Here is a 23,460-nt window from a genome sequence, read left to right as displayed (position 1 = left end):
TACATGAAAATAATAAGTACCTGATAAATCAGATTTGCGAGCACACAGCGCGAGCGTGAAATGTTAATATTCAGACCATAAAACAGACATTCTTAAAGAGCACTTTATAAAAATTAATTTCACACAAAATAATGAAAGTTCGATTTCCGAGGTGAAAAATGTTTTATTTATAATTATTGACTTCCAAACTTGTTATATAAGCTCCATATTGAACAAGTTATGTATATCACCTAACAGGCAATGGGAGCGCGGAGCGCGAGCGTAAATTTTGTCTAGTGACATGAAAGATTCTTTTTACTTTCCAAGTCTTCCCCTCATTTTAATCTTTGTTTTTATTCACTCGTCTCCCTCGTCTTTTTTTTCTCCTCTCTTTCCCCCTTTTTTCTTTCTTTCCCCTTTTTCTTTTTTTGCCCCGCCAATGGGGGGGGGGGGCGGGCCCCTCGGCCCCGTGGATCCGCCTATGTTATAGATCCGCATCGTAGGATTACTCTTCTCTAAATTGTCCCGATTTCAGGTCTAAATATTAATAATTTTCGGCTCTCGCTTCGTGCTCGCATTAATAATTGTTTAGAATATTCAGTCTTAAGATCTTAATGTTGGATAAAATACAGGCTGACGCATCGCCCTCGTATTAGGTCCATTTATTTAATGAGATCACTGATTCCCTGTCATAATTTATCTATCATAAATGTCCCTTTGTCAAGTCAGAAAATAATTTTCAGCTCGCGCTTCGCGCTCGCATTCATTGTTAAGTTAGATACGAATCCCATTTATGATTACAGAAAACCAACAAATAATATTCCGTCTTAACGTCCATTGAAAAATGTTTGCACTTGCATAAATGCATCCCGATATGTATGTGTGCATAATACACTTCTAAAAAGGGCGCGATTTTAGCACTTGCCCCAGGCGCCATTTGTCCCATCAGATACGCCACTGTCCAAATGTCATCTCATTCTTCATTCTCATTTTTTTTATTAAATAAAAGATCGACATTAATAATATGTTTTTGAAAGACTAGGTTTTCAATCCACCAAATTATCATATGTCCAAAATCTTTGATTCAGTTCACATGTTATCAAAGCATATGATGTTCATGATGTTTGAATGTTTGCATGGTGGTGTTATAACATTCCCAGAAATGTTTTACGGTATATACACGATGAGTTTTCTCATCAGCTTCCGCTTTACAATTCCACAAGCCCGGGATCAAGCCAGCTTTTCTCATCTCATCTAATAACATGTTTTTGAACATGTTGAAAGACTAGGCTTTCAATTAACCAAATTATCATAAGTCCAAAATCTTTGATTCAGTTCACATGTAATCAAAGCATATGTTTGAATGTTTGCAAGGTGGTTTTAAAATTCGCAGAAATGTTTTACGGTATACATGTACACGATGAGTTTTCTCATCAGCTCCCGATTTATAATTCCACTAACCGAATCAAGCCAGCCTTTCTTATCTACTCAAACCGCTCTCACTTCTCCAACTTAAACCAGCTTTCAAACTCAAGCCTCGTATCTTGCCGACTATAAATTCAAGCTTTACTTTTTCTGGTTTGCAGTCCTTTTAAGGACTACACTCATGTCTGAAAGAGATATTCTACTTTCTAATTTCCATTTTCTCGGCTATCCATTTCACTTCTTTCTCTCTTCACTTAGTGGTTTCCAATAATTTAAGATTTTACCGTAAACCATTTCCGCGATTAATCATAAAATGTATTTTGTCTTCTTATACATTGCAGTTTGCGTCTTCACGTATCCTCCATTTACATACGTTTCGTTTCACAAATAATGAATTAAACAGTATCTTGAAATTAAATGATCTCAGTATGTTTTAACAATGAAAGTAGTTTATTACTCCTGAATTTTAACAAAGATGATATTTTTGATACATTTTTAAAACCTCCAACAGCATTCAGAATGTCTTCAAAGTAGGTTGTTCCTGCACTATGGAATAACTCCCTTTAAAATAATTGTTAATCATTTCTAAAAATAAGATTGAACCATTGATATTCTTTTCAACCGGATGTTCTTTTATTATATCTTTATCAATCAAAGACCAAGCTCCAATTATTTCAAGATAAAATGGCCATACTTTCTTTTCAAACAATCAAGTTACATTGTGAGCCCGAAAGTCAATATTCATGATTACATTATGAGTTCCTAAACGCGCAGACCAATAATTTCTTGTGTTTACACATAGACTTTGTCCCGTTATCAACCTTCCTTACCACCTTAATCTAACACCGGGTACTTTCTTTTTATTCATCAATCATTTTTAAACCACCATGTCAATAATCCTTGATAACATCACATCTAACTTTTTTCCATTCTTGAGTTCCAATGAATTCGGAAAAAAGCTTTCTATTCAATTTACTGAATTAAACAAATTCGAATCCACTTGACTTTACCGCCGAACGTTTTACATTTTACCATGATGTCAAGTTTCTTTTACGTCAATTTCGATACCTATACTCTATAGGACACGATGCATTTCCCAGCTTATTGACAAACAAGTCCCCCTCCCCGGTAACCCATTGCGTATGCCCGACATTTCCCAATTAAAATATTCATCAAGGGGAGCACGGTTCAGACACTCCCCCTTGGATCCCCAATAGTCTATAGGACTTCCTGCCATTTTCTCTTTAATAAAGGGGTAGCTTTGGGGCTTCAATCATACATAGATCATTCCTGGGTGTATCATTCTTTGATCTGAGGTCTGAGGATACCCTAAAGAATTATTCTCCATGTTTCTCTACCCATAACATTAACGCCTTAGATATAACATTTTCAGAATAGGGTGAAAGAAACAACAACAAAATTTGTGTATAAGCATGGTATTCATCTTGTCATAGCATTGCCCCCCCCCCCCATCGAGCTTATTTTTTTAACCAATGGCGACATTCAAAATTAATCAAGGAGAACATCAACATTAATTAGTCCTGAATGTAGATCAATTCTAGACTAAATTTTAGGCAGGGTAAGTCCTCACATTATATTAAACCAAAAACCACATCACAATCCTCACCATCAACTTATATCCTCAGAGAAATTGGCGGAGGAGTAGTTGTCGCGGGAGAAATGCTGTTGTCTGTTGAAAGCTTATCTGGAATACTTCCTTGATCACCACTCTCTGTCGGATCGGACGTGCCAACAGTTTCTTGCTAGTAAGGCAAACAATTCAAAGCAGAACAAAAATTATTAAACAGATGAGCATTGAATAATAAATAGGCTCTAATAATAGAATCGTAGTGAAAATGACACCTAATTTGCATGCCAATTTGCAGTGGTGAGTTGGCACATTTTGGCACATAATTTGCACATGAAATGATTTTGTACAAGCAGTAAGACCCTGATAAGAATAAGACATGGATATCGGTATATTCCCGGGGGGGCCACTTACATTGACGAGTGGATACCATGCGCGACCAAAAAAACACGTAAAAAGGATGTCCTTTTCACGATAGGGCACGTTACGTACGTAACGTGATAAGGGTGTCAAAAACACAAAAATAATGAAAAAAGGGTATCTATTTCGCTAGGAAAATTACGTGTTTAGGGTCGAATTTGCAGGGATGATAAAACTAAATTAAAATGTTTTATAAAGGGTGTCCTTTTGCCCCAATACTACGTGTTTAGAGTCCTATTTGGGCGAGGTGTAGAAGGTGAGGTCGTACTAAACCCAATAAGGTAAAGCCAACCACCGAAGGACTCGTAACAATAAAACATTCCTGTACTTGTTTAGGGGTTCATTTCAGGGAATATTTGCCAAGAGTATCGTTTTGTTTCCAATACTTGTTAAGGGTAGTGTTTTCAGAATATGGAAATTACGTGTTTAGGGTGCTTTTCGAGACCCCATGGTCGCGCATGGTATCCACTCGTGAATGGAAGTGGCCCCCCCGGGATATCGGTATATTCCAAAATTATGACAATTAAGAAAAAGAAATTTCGTAAAATCTCAATAATGATAATATTCCGCATTTATATAGCGCTTAATACATCGGAACGACGTCTCTAAGCGCTTTACAGACATATTATTACCCCGGTCATCGGATCCTTGCATGCCCGCATACAATGTATGCACCTTCTCCAATCCCTGGGGAGCATTCCAACAAGAGTTCCAAGACTCAATTGCTAGGCATACTACAAATAGGCTTTCACATCCTACCGGGTGGAAATCTAAGCTATCTAACTTTTACTTGAAAGTGTCAGGTACATGAACATTTTCTTAAAAACTATAGTTCTTGATAATTTCGCAGATTTTGGCAGAAAAATACTTTCCCTTTAAAACAATCACTTGTCCAGTAGAGAAAGGTGTGAACAAGGTAGTAATACGATATCGCTAATAAGATTCAATCACTTCATTTTCTGATCAAAGTTGGATCCTGCAAGGAAAGCTCATAGACTGTCAAGGGGGAATAAGTAAATTTTTGCCGAGCAAATCATACTAGATTATTTCTAGATAGATGGCGCTATAAAATGCCTATTATTATACTCACGTTTTTCTGGACAGTTTGAAGGATAGTAATCCGACCGCCCCCATCTCCACCAGCAGCTGGGAGCTCCATAGCTTGGGTTCCTGGTTCAAGTTGTGCCAATGCCAGAACAGCCACTTCAACGTCCCTGTTTATCGTTGAAGAGACAATGCTCCCGTCTTCCTTGACATGTAGCACCTCTACGGCGTCATCAGGTCGATCACCATTGCCATCATGGGTGATAAAGATCTCCATCTGACTTGATTCGTGAGGAATCTGTGTGGAGTCACCATGTCGGATGTGGGCAACAACCTGTTCACCAAGCTCTGGAGTCACTCCAAGAGCATCCTCACCAATCTGGACAATCTGAATTCCTTCATCGCAGCCACCTAGGAAAGTACTCTGAGCGTTATCACCAGAAAACTGCAACACCTGTATTTGCTCACTCCCAGGTGAGGTACCAACGTCTTGTTCCGCCGTAAGCTCTTCTTCGCATATGTCGACAGAATCATTCTGTGGATTATTGAGCACCAAATCCACTAAGAGGCCGTTCTCGACTCCAGTCTGACCACGTGTTTTTCCGGTCGGTGCTTTCGGCATCACCGGGAGAACAGTTCCTTTCAGCAGTTCAAGCTCCACGGTAACGGGTTCGTCTGGCATATCATTGCCCAGCTTGATTTTGTGTTGGTTGATGTGCTTCCACATGTTTCCACTGTAGGCAGTCCGCCAGCCGCATATCTTGCAAACATATGGCTCTACTTCGAGATGGCGACGCATTATGTGCTCAGAAAGACGCTTTTTTGATGCAGCTAAAACAAGAAAAAAAAACCTGAATAATTTGACAAAAAATTAATCCATCCTATCTTAATCAGCCATTGTAACGTAAAGAAATCTAAGAATCCCTCAACAATTTCGATTCCATAATTACCTAATCATCATTCACATGTAGCAGTGTAGTGGGAAGATAATATGCTTTATTATTTCTTTATAAGGTATATGTAGCAATACTCTTAACATGTAGTGTAGGCTATGAGCCCTGAAAAGGGATCCAAATTAAACAGTGGATAAATGATGGATGAATTCAAAATGACCGTCCCGATACAAGGGAGTCATAAAACCCACCCCCTTCATCCCGACCTTCGAAGAAGCATTAAAGCTCAAGTACGATAGGTGGTTTTACAAACCTTTAAAATCACAATCAGGGCAAGAAGCGGACTGGTAGCCATCGTGCGTCTGCATGTGTATTTTCAGGTGGTTCTTCGTCTTGCTGGCATAGGGACAGAGGTGGCACTTAAACCGACGTTGCTCTGTGTGAATCCGCATGTGGAACTCCAGGCTCTGCTTCTTGTGGCCCACGTAGTCACAGTGGGGACATTTGTGGTAGATCGGGTTCTTAAGCATCCATTTGTGATGCTGTTTAATGTGATCCTGCAAATATAGAGGATAAAGGACATCATTTCTACTAACACAGAAATCAAAATAGAAACTGCAAAAGTAACATTTTTAAGTTGGGCTAAAAGTAAAGCATTGAAAAAATATGAAAGCAGCAACAGTAATATTTTGAGTTGGGCTACAAATCAAATCGCGAAACAAAACCAAACAATGACTAGTCAAACCAACTACCTATTCATTATTTGCCAAACGTTGGGCTTAATCTTCATTTCGTTCATCTTTCTTTGTTGGTCAAATTTTATGCAACGTTGGCTATAGACTTTTTGACACTGTTGGTTAGGAGTGGCCCGACATTGCTAAATGTTTACAGTGTCTGGTCATGAAAACCAATATTACTTGTTCCTGTTTTTTATTGCTATTTACCCCATAAGACATCCCTGTGAGCTTGGAGATAGTTTTTACCCACATCAAGTTTGCACTATTCATTACTTCCGAAATATATTTATGCACCTCAGATAAGTTTCTTGTAAAAACATTCGAGATTAATCATCTAATACCTTGGAGTTCTCAGATTATTTTTTTTTTGTTCATTTCAGGAAGCCTTCCCATATTTGATTTCTAATATTCTTGGTAAAATGGCAAAAGAAATGGGAGTATCATTAACCTTCGGACAAGACTGATGTTTGGACGAGATTGTAAGCTTGGTCCGAACAAATGAGCTGCTACGGCGATGATTGCAAAGGATCATCTGATTGGTTCATTTGTTTCGGAACTATCCCGCCGTCCATCAAGTCTTGTCTGTGTGCTTCACAATGAGGTACTACTCTACAAACTTGGCTTTCAAGAGAAGTACTTACTCTTAGGATTGATTTATCTGCACATTTATACGGACACTCAGAGCAAGTGACAGTCATCTGCTCCTCTGTAGAATGCTTCCTATACTCGTGGACCCTCAGGTTGTATTGATTGGCCAGCCACTTTCCACATTGATCGCACATAACACCCTTCTCCCCGGTGTGTATTGCCTGATGTGCATTCATTTGATAGACCTTATCGGTTGCAAAAGAGCATTGCTGGCACTGATGTCTCATCAGTTTTCTCTTGTGCTCTTTGCGGTAGTGGTCTTTCAACGCATCGGTACTTTCGAAGGGAATTTCACAATCTGAACAGATTAACATCCCTTCTTGATCTGTTTCGTGGCCTTTCTTATGCGTTTCCATAGCAATTTCATCCTTGAATTTAGACAAACAGAGGTCACATACGAATGTGACTTTGCCCCTGTGATCATTCGCAATTGCATCACTGTCACCTTTAGCTTGAGGCAACCGTCTCTTCTTTTTTAAGCTCTCATCGGATGCATCAGATCGAACCTTTCGCTTTTGGCGGACAGATTTAGGAACAAGCTCTTCTTGTCCACCATCTGCCTCAAGCTCCTTCATGTCGAGATCTCCCTTCAGTATTCTATCAACAAGAACTTCTTTGAAATGCCTGTCCATAATATGTTTGCGAAGTTGATTAGATCGAATGAACTTATATTCACAGTTCTCTTGATCACAATGAAAAGACTTCTCTATCGACACTTGATGCTGGTTTCGAAGGTGTTTCCTCATGATTCTCCAATAAATACACAGGAAGTCACACTTGGGACATCGTAGACCGTCCATAGATTTGACGTGACAAGATTCGTGCATGTTCATCTCTTCTTTATTTAACTTTATTAAACAGCCTTCAAACGAACAAGTTTGCAGTAATCCCCCTCTCTGTCTCTCATGTGCTATTTCCCACTCGTTCATCATGTGGTCCAGCTTTTTCTTGAACTGAATGAAAGGTATCGGCAATCTCTTGATCTTCTGATTTATTGTCTCGGCTTTGATATTTGCAGTTAAAGCTTCAGAACGTTTCCGTTTTGATCTCGATTGATTGGCACTTTTTTGAGGTTCAGTTTTGTCTGTAGCAGATTTCAAATGTGGAGATACCCTTTTACCGATAGGCATTTGAGTCCGACTTATGGTTTCGAGCTTGGTCTCTTCGTTGATACTCGCATGTTTTGATGGATCTTCTTGAACCTGTTGACCAACTCCATCTACCTCCTTATCTCTCATTGCTGCATTGGTTTCGCTCTGTTGAAGTATTTTTGTGTACGCCGAAGGTACACTTTTCTTAAGTTTTGTACCTGTCCAATTTGATTGATCACCGTCTGTTCTAAATCTCTTCGGAGTGCTTTTCTTTCTCTTCCCACGACCAAGACGATCATCATTACTTTCGAAATCACTACTCTCGTCTTGTTTCTTATCGGTGGCTTGTCTAGTGGGCCTCGTAGCACGACTTGCTCCTTTGCAACATTTATCCAAACCCTGTGCTAATATATCATGATCTGTTTCGCCAAGCGAGTTAGAGCTTTCTAAAGTTGTTGATATGCACGCAGTTGCCTTCCCCTTTCTCTGACTTCGTCTTCGTTGTGCTCTGGCTTCACTGGCTTGCTCTTGGCTACTTGGGGATTTCTCCTGCGTCGGGAATTTTTCAACGCAAACTTGATAATCGCCGGAGACCGATTCACTGAGAGAGCAGAAGTCAACATACATATGCTGCTTCAGGAAATGGACAGCAATCGCCTCTTGGGTTTCGTTCGTGAAAGGACACATCTTGCAACGGTACATCGTGATGGTGGTTTGTTCGATTGACATTTTGCCATGTATACTGCTGCCACTGTTAAAACAAACAAAAAAGTTTAAATTAATTACTGATCAAGTTAACATTCTCGTGGACAGAATCTTCACTCACTCAATTATGATCGATGCACAATATGACAACAGTTTATGGTAATATATATTTATCTTTCCTGAAGAATACTGGGCCCCGTACGTTGCATAAAAGTTACTATTATGGTAACTTTACCATCCAATTGTAACTACCATGGTAACGCTGATCAACAGCCAATCAAAATCAAGGATTCCATACCAGTTACCATTGCATGACAAAGTTACCATGGTTACCATAATCATAATAATGGTATATAACTTCTATGCAACGGGGGACTGAGCTGGTTGAATTTCTCAAAAAGAATGACTGCTGAACTCAGGAATTTCATCAAGCAGGTTGTCATAACATTCAGATTCTAATTCTTTCAAGGATTCAAATCATTGGCGGAATCCTTTTTCTTTCTTTTTTTCTGTTCAAATTTTCCGTGAACGAAATGACCTCATAAATTATCATTACCCCCCCCCTCCCTTTTTTGGGGGGGTTGTTTTCTTGTCAAATTTTCCTCGGGAAAATGTGCTCCCTTCCTTTTGGAAAATCCTGGATCCGCCCCTGTACTACAAGTAATGCGAGCGCAAAGCGCGATCTACTTTTTTAATATTTAGATTTGACATTTGACATTCCTTGAAGTTTTTTTAATCCCGAAAAGGGTTCGAATAATGCGGGTGTGAAGCGCGAGCTATTTTTTTTTTCACTTGAAAACTAGAAATTTTTACACGTTTTTATACAAAGAACAAACTCGGATTCCAATTATGCAGGCCTAATTGGACAAACTAGACGTAGCTCAATAAACATAATGAGAGCTGAAGTTTTGTTTTTACAGACCCGAAAGAGGAATCATTTTAAGCACTGTCCAACAAGAAGGAAAATTGTGGAGATGATAATGAATCTTACTACATGATTATGCAAGCGCGAAGTGCGAGCTGAAAAAATGGAGATTTAATCAGGGACATTTTGATCACTGTCGATACAGAAAAGCTGAAAACTTTTGAAATTTTCAAACTTGAAAACTTTTCACAAGTTTTAATATAAAGAACAAACTCATATTCCGCATATGTATTTAAACAAGCTGTGTATCTCACTAAACATATAATGCGAGCGCGAAGCGCGAGTTCAATTTTTATATGTACTAACCCGAAAGGAACTCTTGAAGCCCTGTCCAACATGAAGGGAAAATGTGGAGACGACATGGATCTCACTAATATGATGCGAGCTGGATTTTTTAAAAATTTAGACCTTAACCGGGACATTCTATTCACTGTTGGTTCAGAGAGCACCACATTGTGTTGCGAAAAAATCATGATGCAATTTATCATTTATTAGACATTGACAAAGATAGTGGAACTCCGACACACAGGTTTGCCTATTCCAAGCCTCGTCAACCCCGTCCCCATCACTCTCTGATATTCTCCTTTTCATTATATTACATCTCGATTGTCATGGTAATTTTGTCATGATGGTTATCACCAAGGAAACCTTGATGTTGTTTAGCTGCAGAGTAATGTTTCCAAGGTAGTTATAATAATGACAAAAGTTACCATGATCATAAGTTCTTTATAAAACGCGCCCCTCGGGCCCGTTTCTAAAGAGTTATTCTGTGGTAACTTTTCCATAAAAGCAAATAACCAAGGTAGTAGGGCTCAACAATTAACCAATCACAATAAAGGTCTTCAAGGAAGATATGAAAAATGACAAAATTTTAACAATAACTATTCTTCTTTTAATTCTATAAAAGAATAGTATAGAATAGTATGTGCATAGAGCTATGTGTGTATTAGTAGTAATAGTAGGTACCCCTCGGCACCACAGTGGCTCGGTGGCTCAGCGGCTCTGAAGATTGCGCAATACAATGGTGACGTCACACGTTGATAGGAAAGGGTAAACCAGCAATTGTTCACGACTCCAGTTGAGACTTGAGTTAGATCAAAAAAATGGTCAATGTAGTACAGGTTAATGACATAGAATAGGAATTCACGGTCCTTAGTATACATGACAATGTTATGTATTTTGGATTATGAATAATTATGCCCCTGAGAATAGAGAGTGGAATTCTCAAACAATAGGTGAAGAGGAGTGAGGGAGTTTTAGGAGGGTATATCGACGATTGATAACAATACACATATGCGGTCTGTTTGGACTTGTTCTTTTGTTTGCGATGAGATCACCGTATCAAGGAAGAAATAATCAATAATAAGAAGAGTGGTCATCCCCAAATTATACAATAATAATGTTTTATAAAATATCAACCAGGGAATAGTCGCGAGTATGTGTTTTAAGGAATCAATGCGTATATAGCTTTACAGAAATGTGTAGTTCATTTTTAATTCATGTTGCTTGGAGAAATCGAACAAGCAAAGAGTTGATATCTTCGATTGATAAAACTGTTGATACACAACTGGTGGATGATTGACTGTTTGTTTGTTTGTTTTTTTACTTCATCATTAGTACCAATATTAGCATTCAAAACAATAGTAATGACCATATCACTGTACTAATGTGTTTTAAGCATTTATTTACGACGATGGTAAGGTAACACCATAATGGTTCCTATATTGTTTGTATAATATGATAGTGTGACATCCTAGTGTCCATAGCAACGATGTAAACAAGATACATTGTCATATTCCATGAATGCGATGATCTCCAAATAAAGAATATTAAACTCTAAAATGAAATCGATTCACACGCATGAAGATAATGTCGCAACAATTCACAAAAACGTGATTGCGCATCGTCAAAATATCCATAGTAACATTAAACCATGATTCTGATGATTCTGTAGCCTATGTTTCATCAATTTTGTGTACAGGATAATATGCTTTGATTGGAAGCAAGGGTAATACGATAACATCCCAACAGTAATATGCCCTTGTAATATAGTGGGAGCAACCGCGTAGCCAGGATTTAATTTTGGAGGGGGCGGTAAGTGCACGCGAATCGTGCTAACACTTACAGAGCGCGCGAAGCGCGCTCCTTAGTAGGGGGGAGGGTGCAGGGAGTTTTTGATATCTCATCAAATTCAAATCAAAAGAAGGCGTCTCTCGTACCCTTATCAACTTGAATATTGACTTGCTGTGATTTTCGAAAAAGAAAGTATGAGCGCCCTAAAAATGGGGAGAAAATAATAATTAGATTCCTCTTACCACGCGAAGCGCGGAAGCTTAAAACGTTTTATAGAAAAAGATAACAGACAGATAGATAGATGATACAATTATGCCCACGTTCACTCAAGTCCCAAAACAATTAGAAGACGGGTGTATGCAGGAAAGAAATATGCCCTATTTCTTCCCGCGAATGGCGTTGAAGCTCTGAATTTTATAAATTTCTCTGAAACTTAATAATTGAACCTGTTTTAATTTTGATATTTCTTATATTATATATACCTCGATTAAGAAGAAAAACGAGCTCGAATTGTGAAAGGGATGATGCAAGCTAGAAGGGGGAATTTCCTTTCCCATGCTCGCGGAGCACGGAAGAAAAAAATGTAATTTCGCCCATATTAAGCGCTTCCTATTGTTTGATTAAGAAACTTCGGGGATATTCAAATTTTCAATGCAATGCCGCAAAACAAGACAGGAGATGGATGTGCAGCGATATAGAATAAAGTTTAATATCGTACATACTTTTGCATATAGCACGGCACACTTTTAATGCCCCTCTCCTTTTAAGCAGATACTTTGCCAAAAAATTACTTGCTCAAAAGCGGAAGATATAGCATTTGGGGACTCGGGGAGTGACGGTAATGTTTACCCGCTCCGAATAGAAGAGCCAAAATTTTGTTTCAATGCATGCAATTCTAAAAAAATGTTACTTTTCATAATCTCAACACCAATGTATACTTTATAATTTCTGGCATGAATATACAATTCCCATAGCCGGGAAGGGGGAAAAACAGTAAAAAAAAAAATTAAAAAAAAGATGTGGGAAACAAAAGCGAAAATGTTGATATTTTTCTCGCGCGGAAGCAAAATTTTGTATTAAGAGAGAAGAACATCTCGTTTAGATTTCTATTCTTTTGACCAGAAAAAGAAGCAAAAAACAACAGAGCTATACCTTTCTTCCCTTTTCTCCTTTCTCTTTTTTTTTCTTTTTGGGAGCATTTTTTTTTTTTTTTTTTGGGGGGGGCGATCCCCCCTGGCTACGCGCCTGAGTGGGGGTGTCGCATCCACCCCTCCCCCTTCCTTAGCGATTAACCCTGCCCATGCCTGCTCCTTTTTTATCTTTCAATATTTATTGAATATATAAATCAACATCAACATCTTAATTTTTCATTTGTTATAAATAAAACATTAATAAATAAATAAATTAAACATACAAAATTACAAATCATGGGGAGGAAAGGAAACCGGAATTCCCATATCTTTTTTTTTCTTCAAAGGAAAATTAACCATGATATTCCATTTATAACATCATGTAATTCAATTACTCCTCTTCATTTTGAAACCTAATTTGTGACAAACACTTCACGCATTAATGAGCAAGACGGGTTTGGAATTTTTATGTCAAAATCAGGTTGCGCAGAAAAATTGGACAAGATTGGTTCGTGATACGACAACCGTGGTTATTCGTCGATTGACTTATTGCATTTCATTAAATTCTTTGTGAAGTTTCTCTCACTGATCCCTGACATGAGAGCAAATCGTTTCTGATACGCCGTAATATTCATTGTTTGTAACCTGCCATGCGTGAATGATTTGCTAAGCTATTGGTCTCAAATTAAAGATTAGATTCCACTCTCATACCATACGTATCAAACTTATATCAAATTATTGCCCCCCCCCCCCCCGACGAGCTTGAATACCTTTTTTTTGGTTGTCACTTTTTTTTCTGGTACAATATCCTTTATTTGTGATTGAAGACCTTTTTTTTACTTACCCCACAGATGGGGCAAGTTAAGCCATTTGACATGTGACAATGTCTTTCAGTGTGGGGGTCGAAAGTTATATATACGTGGAAAATATTTCATCAAATTACTAAGGCAAGGTACTTATTTCTACAAGATTATTAATCATATCAATTCTAACATGCAAAAAGCAAAAGTGTCACAACTTACCCCGCCTTCCCCTATACAAAAAACAACTGAGAGTGACACATTGATAGAATTAGGTACTCAAACCAAATCTCCACATTGATGTCTGCAACTTAATTCTCTTACCAGTACAAGGGGCCATGCATGCGCACAAGCTTTTCAAAATTATATAGAGTTAATAGAATATATCTAAAAACTTTTTTTTACATCAAGTATCTGTATAACGTATAGTCTTCCTGAGCTTGTAATAGAGTCTAACATGTCGGATGCATGTATAATTTGAAAATATTATTGATTTTCAGTGGCGCAAAGCATATGGTTCCTCCCCCAGGACCGCGCCAATTCTTCAGACTGTATATCACAAGGAGCTGAACATAGAGGAAAAAGAAGATCCGAGGAGATCCTGTGTCCAGAAATGAAGTTTATGTATCCTGCATGCCCCCCCCCCCCCCTATGTATCCGGGGCTACCTTGCCTTTGCATGTATGGGCATAAAGCTAATTAACCAAAGCGGCAAACAGAGCTCCCGGGGGGGGGGGGGCACTTACATTGACGAGTGGATACCATGCGCGACCAAAAAAACACGTAAAAAGGATGTCTTTTTCACGACAGGGCACGTTACGTACGTAACGTGATAAGGGTGTCAAAAACACAAAAATAATGAAAAAAGGGTATCAAATTCGCTAGGAAGATTACGTGTTTAGGGTCGAATTTGCGGGGATGATAAAAAAATAAAATGTTTTATAAAGGATGTCCTTTTTGCCCCAACACTTCTTGTTTAGCGTCCGATTTGCGCGAGGTGTAGAAGGTGGGGTCGTACTAAACCAAATAAGGTAAAGCCGACGACCGAAGGACCCGTAACAATAAAACATTCCTGTACTTGTTTAGGGGTTCATTTCAGGGAATATTTGCCAAGAGTATCGTTTTGTTTCCAGTACTTGTTAAGGGTAGGGTCTCACACGCCAACTTAAGGGGTGCATTTTCAGAATAAGGAAATTACGTGTTTAGGGTGCTTTTCGAGACCCCATGGTCGCGCATGGCCGGTATCCACTCTTGAATGGAAGCGCCCCCCCCCCCCGGGACAGAGCTAGAGGTATACTCTAACCAGTGGCGTACCGTGGGTCACGGCATGGGGGGGGCACCACTAAAGATTGTGAGTCACTTAGTGGCGTGCGAAGCTCTCATAGTTACCTAACAGAGTTTTAAGGAATGTGCTATTGAACGGACGCGAAGCGCGAGCTGACGAAATTTGACATTCAGACCTAAAAAAGACGTTAACGATCAAATATTTGTAATCATGACATACTTGTCTCACAAAAACAATGCGAGCGCAAAGGGAGAGCTGAATTAGTTGCATATATTGACTCCAAACAGGGACATTTCAAAGACTCATTACTTTGGGGAAATTAATGAAGAGCATATAGGCCTACATATTTCATCATATAGTCATCTAATAATTACTAAGCGCTTGCTGATTTGCTAGAATTACACCTAAACGCTAAAAAGAATCGTAGTCATTTTATAATCATAAACATATAATCAAATAGGCCTATTGTGAGCGCCGATCAAGCGCGAGGTGATTTATTTTTTAATTCAAACCCGAAAGAGGAGCGTTCTCAGGCTAGCTTGTTTGTAGGAGTTTATAAGACCATATATTTCACTAACCATTGCAAAATGATCGATGCAAGCGCGAAGCGCGATCGAGCTGGAATTTTTTATATTCAGACCAGAAAGGGAGACATTTTGACTGTTATTAGGAAATGGTGAAGAGCAGACATATCTCACCAGACCACTAATGCGAATGTTGGCATGGACTGGAAACGTTTTATATTCAGACCTTAAAAGGGGCAATCACTTTAAGTAAAAAAAGCATCACTACACAACAATAACTTGAAGTGCGAGGAAACACCATGTATATTGACTTGATATGAGTTGTTTTAGTTAGTACAATAGGATTATTAATCAGACAATGCGTGCACCAGGAATGATGGACACGCACGTGTCGTAAACCTATAATTATATTGAGTAAAATTACATTTCATTAAAAAAAGTCATGAGAAAAAATAACAATATAAGATAAAGTTCTCCTTCCCCACTACGTATGTTTCTCTTTCTTTCTCCCTCTCTTTCTCCTTTTCCCCGGTTAAATTTTTTTCTTCTTTTTTTTGGTCTCCCACTGCCGTCTATCATATCTCCCCGATCATACCATGTTGAAAGTGAGAGCCGAGAGATCAAGGAAAACGTACTACAACACAAAAACCAGTACTTAATTTTCTTCCTTAAGTGTAGGTTTCACGATACACCATGTACCTTTCTTGGGCAAGTGTCACGAGTGTTGGTCCTGAAAAGGACCACCCAATCTCGACGTTTCGACAACTGTGTTCCTTTAATTAGGTTGCACTGTCTAGCTACAACAGTGCAGTACAAGCAGACGGTGCACCTCAATCTCACTTCCAATACGGTCTATAGACACTATGTAGTGCACGTACAAGCAAAACGCAATTGCGGTCACAATCATACAACGTACAAACTGTATGCGAGGTTGTGAACATCCTCAAAACCAAAATTTGGCACTAGCAGGTACCGGTAAAATGTACACTCTATTTATCAAAATATCCAAAAGTATGAGCTTTAAAACATCATCACAAATTATCGTTTATAATTCAATGAATATATTTACGTGTATTTGAAATTCATCTTACCGTGTTTTGTATTTGAATTAGGTGAGAATCTGTCTTCAGAATACGAGTAAGTTAGAAAGAAGCCTTGTAATTCTTCCGGAGAGAAAATTGTGTTGCGAAAACGTACCAGTACGGTACGCGAATAGTGCCACACAGTCACAGGCCCCGCGGGCTTATTCATTAATTACAACAACATACCGGTATCTTAATGATCAAGGATACCACCAACCTTAAGTATATAGGCATATTTTTTTGTACCAGTGTACATATTAAAAATTCATCTTTTGTCGGGACAAGTTACCTATTTATTTTGACTTATTATGAAAATATTTCTTAACCAAAGAAACAACGTCGCTATACCGTACTGACTTTAGCTTTCCATACTTAAAGAAAATCGAAATTTCCACTTCCAGAGAACATGGCAGCGAAACGTCAAGTGAATTACATTAAACCCGCCGAGCCTAGTTTCCTGGCAAAATTCAAGAAGGATGTTGGATACAAAGAAGGGCCATCAGTCGATACAAAGGTGAGAAACTGTTCTGATTCTAATATTTTTATTCATTTTAAAAAATAAAAGTTTATTTATCAAGTCTCTGAGCTGACTGAAGTGAGCTCCAGCGGCGAACGTTCTGCACTGCACTCGGCCCGGCGCGGCGCAACCGGCATTGCCACTGGTACTGCTACTGCTAACCCAGGGAGCTCCCGCCCGCGGCGAGGGTTAATTGGGACCTTTCGCAATCCTCACGGACGCTAGTATTAGGGTCCCCTACCACAAAAGTTAACGCTTAATCATACACTTGATTTTTAAGATTGATTGTGCATTACAGTCAATAGAATCAAACGTAGAAAACTGCTCTACGATCAATGCTAAGCTTTGTGTAACAGGGGGGTTACAGCCTACAGGCCCTACAAATCTGCTTTTCGTGTGCAAAATCCCTTTCCGCGAAACCCGCACCATACATGCATGTATATTACGACTGATGGCTGGAGATATTCAAAATGCAGGACCTAAAATAGATTATGACATGGATAAGAAAGTGGTTTTTCAAACAAATCGAGAACATATTGAGTGAGGAAAAACTTACTGAATGAAGGCTTAAATATAATACAGTCCATCGAATCGATATTACATTTAATGTGGATTATTGGTGGATCACTGGCAATTGATTTCATGGATCAGATCAACCTCTCCAGCCGAACATTTCGCATGCGTTGATATGTACACATCATATGCGATACCTTTGAACTCGTTTCCTTTTGTTTCTTTTGTTTACTCCTTATACACAAACGATATGCCTCTCGCACACGATGTGAGGGGCATTATGTTTTACATTCCCCAGAAATGGGGATTAGATTCAAATTCCGGGGGGACCACTTCCATTGATGAGTGGATACCAGGCACGACCATGGGGTTTCGAAAAGTACCCTAAACAAGGGAAGCAATGAATTTTTTCCAGATCATGAAAATGCATCTCTTAACAAGTATTTGACTTGTGAAACCCTACAAGTATTGGATATAATTATATCCATTTTTTCAGCATTTTAAACATCGTTTTGACACCCTTATAACGTTACATAGGCCTATATACGTAACGTACCTGCCCACTCTGTCCCCTTTTACGGGTGGTCGCTACTGGTATCCACTAATCAATGGAAGTGGGCCCCCCGGGCGGCCTCTCGAGCTCTAGGAGGAGTCAGATGTGGCTTTGGAAAGTCGTCCTCAATCGGTTAAATCGCTGTTACCATAGTAGCAACCAGAATTTTGCACACGAAACGCATATTGAATGTTTCCGTCGCAGATGCGAAACGAAAAAAAAATCTCATGTCACACAATGTGCATTGCAGGAATGAGTTTTACGACCATGATGACGGGCCCAAAAAGGTCCCTTCCAAAGTCAATTACCGTTGTAAATAAGCGTCCGCGTCCTCAAACGAAAGGTCGGGATTGTCGCATGACAAGATGAGCGATACGTAGGAACGTCCTAGGACCATTCTTTTGAGATAGGAAGATTGGCGACAAATCAGCGTAAACCGTTTCATGAAGTCCAAGGCAATTTTGTCTTCCAAGTCTGCGACATCGTTTAATATCGATAGTATCGGAAAAATATTTAGTCTTCATCGTCACATGAAACATTTATTTTGGAATGACGACTTTTCATAAAATCATTTATTTCAATAAAAGGAGATCAAATGATGTTTTATTTATTACTGATTGTAGAATTGATGTATGGAGCTTACTTTATGAGGTAAAAAGAGAAAAAACTTTAAAGATTCGCAAACATAACTGTAGTCTGTATAAAATCATTCCCTTTATTTAGAACATGGTTTCCTTTTAGAGACACCTTTCATTGATATTTCAATGAAAGAGACCCTTGTCCTATATAAAAATTGATTTAATTAGGTAATTTCGACATTTTATATGTTCAGTATTCTCTATTAGAATACTTCTATATAATGATATTTTTGCAAATTATGCGTTAATATGTCATTTGTGAGGTAAAATAGGGTTTTAATGGAGTAAACAAAATCAACAGTGTCTGATTGTATGAGACTAAAAAGGAAAATATGAGAGGCTGTGTGTGAAAAATCTAATTCATTAATTTCATTTCTCAAATATTACGCAAGAAATACAAGTGTTAAAGTGTATAAACATACTGTTGCATGATGAGTAACCGAAGACAAGGAAAATATGAACATTGCTGCCAATATATCCAAGTGAATGCTTTGCAATAATAATTAAATTATATAAAAAGTTGTGCAATCCGCGATGCAAAAATTAATCAGAAATAATGCTAAAAATTGCAACGATCATAAACATTGGTCATGTTTAAAGTTGATCACTTAATTTATGGAAGTTTATACAAAATAAGTTTTAAGAATATACAAAATATATAATGTTCAACATTTCAAAGTGAAGGAGTAGAGACTACCATGATTCTTTTAACTTGACATAGGAGCCCGCTCCTATGTCAAGTTAAAAGAATCACGGCCGAAAGGGGCCTACCCTACGATTTAAAATGCGCCTCTTCGTATGGACTTTCCATTATCTTTTCATTAATGAACTTTTCTCCATTTGATGATTGTGATGGATTTGTAACTTATAGGCCTAATCTGTACCTTAAATTTAATTAGCTATTTTGTTACTGCAGATTTTTGTTTTGTTTTAGTGTTTCACATCTTGATTAAGTTATCCCAAATCCAAGAATTAAAGAAATTTATTTTCATGTTTAATTTATAGTGAGAAAGCATGAGGGGTCAGAGAGATAGTGCCGCCCATTTCGATAGTTCAAGTTTATTTTTTTAATGGAAAATGGGTTGGTATAGGACGGAAAGAGAATAAAAGAAAACATATTTTTAAAAAATATCTGGGCCTACATTACCCCCGGAGAGGTTAAAATGACATGCGATTTTGGTCGTTTTGTTGACCTGAAACTGATGACCACTAGCCCCCATATAAAAAATAACATCGCGCCATCCCAGATAAAATGCATCATCAACCCCCTAAAAATATGTTAAAGGTGATATGTCAGAGTGGTTTGCCGTAACCGCATTTTCTCTCAACACCGACGCTGGCAGGCGGTGTGCAAAGAAGATTATGCCTACTTGTCTTTCCAAGGACCATTCTTCGTATTGCCAAAATCGGCTTTGTGAAACAGTTGAGCGATATCTCGTTCTTACGTAGAATGGTTCTACAAAAGACCATTTCATGCAACAGGCCCCCGGGGCTTACTGTGTATTTGACCATGCTCACCTGACTAGCGTGATTTATGGTCTAAATATTTCTCCAAATGAATTGTGAAACCAGAAATTATGCACTTACCACGATTATATGGATGAAGCCAAGGCATTGCAAGGTCTAACGAGTGGCAGTTTGCTGACATCGAGACACAGACTGGAACCTCAAAAAAAAAAAAGTTCTCTCCTACCTAGGCCTAGCCTGGACTCTGGAGTGGAGGCTTCTGGGGAGTAAAAATCATCTACTACATGTGGGCTTGTAATACTCCCCACGAAGCCTGGCGCTTGTAACATGTACATAGGCTTCCACACACCAAGGGAAAAGGCAACTATAAAAATGCGCCAAACTGCTAGTTATGTTTAGAATCTGAGGTTAACACTTCTTAACATGGGTAAAAATATTGGTTGGCAACGTTTGGCAAAAAATGGATAGTTAATGGTTACAAAAAGATCACAAAATGCGATAAAACAATAAAAGTAGAAGAGAGTTTACTTACATTTGTTTTCGTCGCCATCTTTGATCCTTTGTTAATGCAACCTAGTTACGTGACGCATATAGAGGATGCAAAATTCCTGTGCGGTGCTAGATTAAAAAGTGCTAAAATGTCCCGCTTCAACCACTGAACTGAAAATACGTATTTCGGGTATTGGTAATTTCAATCGTTCCCGTAGTCAGTATCTCCATGTTTTCGGTATTCAGTACTTTCAGTATCACTCATCTCAGTGTTCTCAGTATCTTGGTAAAATCAGTATTTTCCGTATCTTCACTCGTCTTTCAGCATTTTCAATATCTTGGTAAAGTACGTATTTTCCGTATCATGATAAAGCCAGTATTTTCCGTACTCTCACTCACTTCTTCTAGTCAGTACCTCCAACACTTTCGAACTTCTGCTTCTCCGACCATGTATTCTATAGCTCCATACACAAAATAATGCTTGAAGGGGGCTTTTATCTCTTGCTCTGGGTTCTGTTTGTCTTAGATATGCCACTGTCGAAAACATAAAGTGTATTTGTATGCATAATGACATTAAAACTACTGCAGACAGCCTTTAATCAAAATTGCTGTTCATCTTTTTTGCAGAAAGCAACTCTTTCTATTGATGACTTACCAGACCGCCCAGATGAGGAGGATGAGAAGCCTGTAGTAGTAGTTCTTAGAAAAGGAGATCTTACAGAGGAACAAGCTGAAGTAGAGAAGAAACAGATAAATGAAAATCAGAAGAAAGAGGAAGGTGAAAGTGATGATGGTAATGATGAATACATTAGCTCATTTTCATCAATTTCCTTTCATTTCTTGGTATAAGAGATATTTGACTGATGAATAATGTCATTTACTTCTTATTCTTCTGATGGTACTGTACAGGCCACTAAGGCACTAGATTTACAGCATTATCTAAACTTTATTCTCCTCCATTGGCTAAAACATGTATATTTCATTGTTTGAAGCCCGACTTGATTAACCTTTGAGTTTCAATAATTGTTATTTTTATTATCATTCTAATAGTAAACAGTCTAGTCTTACAAATGGTTAATAGTAATATATCTGTAGAACTTTTTTATTAATTTATTCTTAGAATTTGGCCATTTATTTGGAATTAAGATTGTGTTCCTATAATTAAAGCTATCTTAAAGATAATGTCCCACCCCATGCTCGATTAAAAGATATACATGTATATTTTTAGAATTCTGGGACCTGGCTTCTAAATTTTGTTTTGCATTATTATGGAATTCAAAGAACTACCATGGCATGACCTAGTCATTAAGTGAATTGACACATATTGCATTTGTTGAATAGGAAAAAGATGGCTTGTACTCGGATCATTCATGTTTCTAGAAATGAAAACAATAATAATGTCAGCTCATTTTAGGCAAACTGAAGATTGTCTTTATTTCCTTCTTTTCCCACTAGAACCCGCAGACGGAAGAATCATTTTTAAGAAACCAACCAAGAGAAGTCCTGATGACACATCTGATTTAAAAGCATCTTCATCAAAGAAAAAGAAAAATAACATGAAAAGGAAGGACAAAGAAAATTCTGGAAAGAAGGTGAAGAATTCAAGCCTCTTGTCGTTTGGCGATGATGAAGAAGAGGATACCTGAAAGAATTTATAAACAGACACTGATCCTCAATGTGATGGTTCTGATATTCATGCAATGGTATCTGTGAGTGCCTTTATCCATGGATATGTGTTTACAAGATGATCCAATTCACCAACCTGTAAATGACTATAAAGTAAAAACATCAACTTTTAATCAAATGTTGCGTTGGAAGACCTGTATTGGGATATATTTATCAGTCTTCATGAGCGATTGGCGTAGGTGCTTTACAAAATACAGCCTCGTTCATTATCAGCACATTCACATTAATCAATGATACTTGGTTATCATTCACTTTTTGCCAAGCTTCAAACTACATGTATGAAGTATAGTTTTTTGTTGGCTATTATACAATGCCTTGGAACATTGTACTACCCAAAATGTACTGTTGCATGAATTAACAGGTGACATCACAATATGGTTCACTTTGTTGTGCGAGGTGAATAAATGCTGGTGCAGTACGTGTAGGGCCAACGAGCTGAATGCACACTGCTGCCGATTTGGAGAGCAAGAAACTTACTCAACCGAACTGGGCAAATGGCAAGTATGAATATTATAGTACTTTTCATTTCCAGGAATTTCTGATTCTGAATGTTTTATAAAAGAGTAAGTAAAACTGTTGATCCAGCCCAACATGCTTGTAACCTAGAGGGGTTTCACACCAGGGTTGTAATAAAAAAGCTTTGTCTCTCCTGCTGAACAAAGTGTGGCAGAGACCTAGTAACCACTTTTCCTGTAGTTAATCTGTTCCAAAATGTTAAAATTTTGTTCAACTTGCTCTGAGTTCTTTATTTCTGCATCAATTAAGCTCACACTTGGTACATCTGGGGCCCGTTGCATAAAACTTTTTACCTGAGAAAATTCAGGTTGATTTTACAAGAGTTTTTGCCCTGTGTTAAAGTGAACGGCAGAAATCAGACTAACCTTAGTTTTCAGTTTTTACCAGAGTTTTCTCAGGTAAAAAGTTTTATGCAGCAGGCCCCTGATCTTTGGGTAATAATACATGTATGTCCATGGGGATAATGGGGACAAAGGTCATCCATGGGTCAAAAGGTCAAGTTCGTTTTCAACTTTGCCTCATTTCTTAATTTCTGCATCAATTATGTTCATACTTGGAACATCTGATCCTTGGGTAGTAATACATGTATGTCCATGGGGATAATGGGGACAAAGGTCATCCATGGGTCAAAAGGTCAAGTTCGTTTTCAACTTTGCCTCATTTCTTAATTTTTGCATCAATTATGTTCATACTTGGTACATCTGATCCATGGGTAATAATACATACATCCCAT

General features: G+C 38.2%; 2 protein-coding genes across 2 annotated transcripts; one reads left to right on the top strand and one right to left on the bottom strand.

The window, feature by feature from the left end:
• Positions 1 to 1,263: 1,263 nt before the first annotated feature.
• Positions 1,264 to 16,471, bottom strand: LOC121407095 (zinc finger protein 37-like). The gene is made up of 5 exons (XM_041598024.1): positions 16,358 to 16,471; positions 6,728 to 8,576; positions 5,663 to 5,906; positions 4,503 to 5,287; positions 1,264 to 3,167 (listed from the first exon to the last, which is right to left on the bottom strand). Exons 2-5 carry the CDS (start codon positions 8,552 to 8,554, stop codon positions 3,039 to 3,041), a joined length of 2,985 nt encoding a protein of 994 aa, XP_041453958.1. The 5' UTR covers positions 8,555 to 8,576; positions 16,358 to 16,471; the 3' UTR covers positions 1,264 to 3,038.
• A 234-nt stretch (positions 16,472 to 16,705) lies between these two features.
• On the top strand, positions 16,706 to 22,991 carry LOC121407096 (uncharacterized protein KIAA1143 homolog). Its single transcript, XM_041598026.1, has 3 exons — positions 16,706 to 16,862; positions 21,153 to 21,318; positions 21,981 to 22,991. Exons 1-3 carry the CDS (start codon positions 16,755 to 16,757, stop codon positions 22,169 to 22,171), a joined length of 465 nt encoding a protein of 154 aa, XP_041453960.1. The 5' UTR covers positions 16,706 to 16,754; the 3' UTR covers positions 22,172 to 22,991.
• Positions 22,992 to 23,460: the final 469 nt, after the last annotated feature.

The sequence above is a fragment of the Lytechinus variegatus genome, chromosome 2 (assembly GCF_018143015.1).
Source record: "Lytechinus variegatus isolate NC3 chromosome 2, Lvar_3.0, whole genome shotgun sequence".
NCBI lineage: Eukaryota > Metazoa > Echinodermata > Echinoidea > Temnopleuroida > Toxopneustidae > Lytechinus > Lytechinus variegatus.
This window is presented reverse-complemented; position numbering and strand designations above follow the sequence as displayed.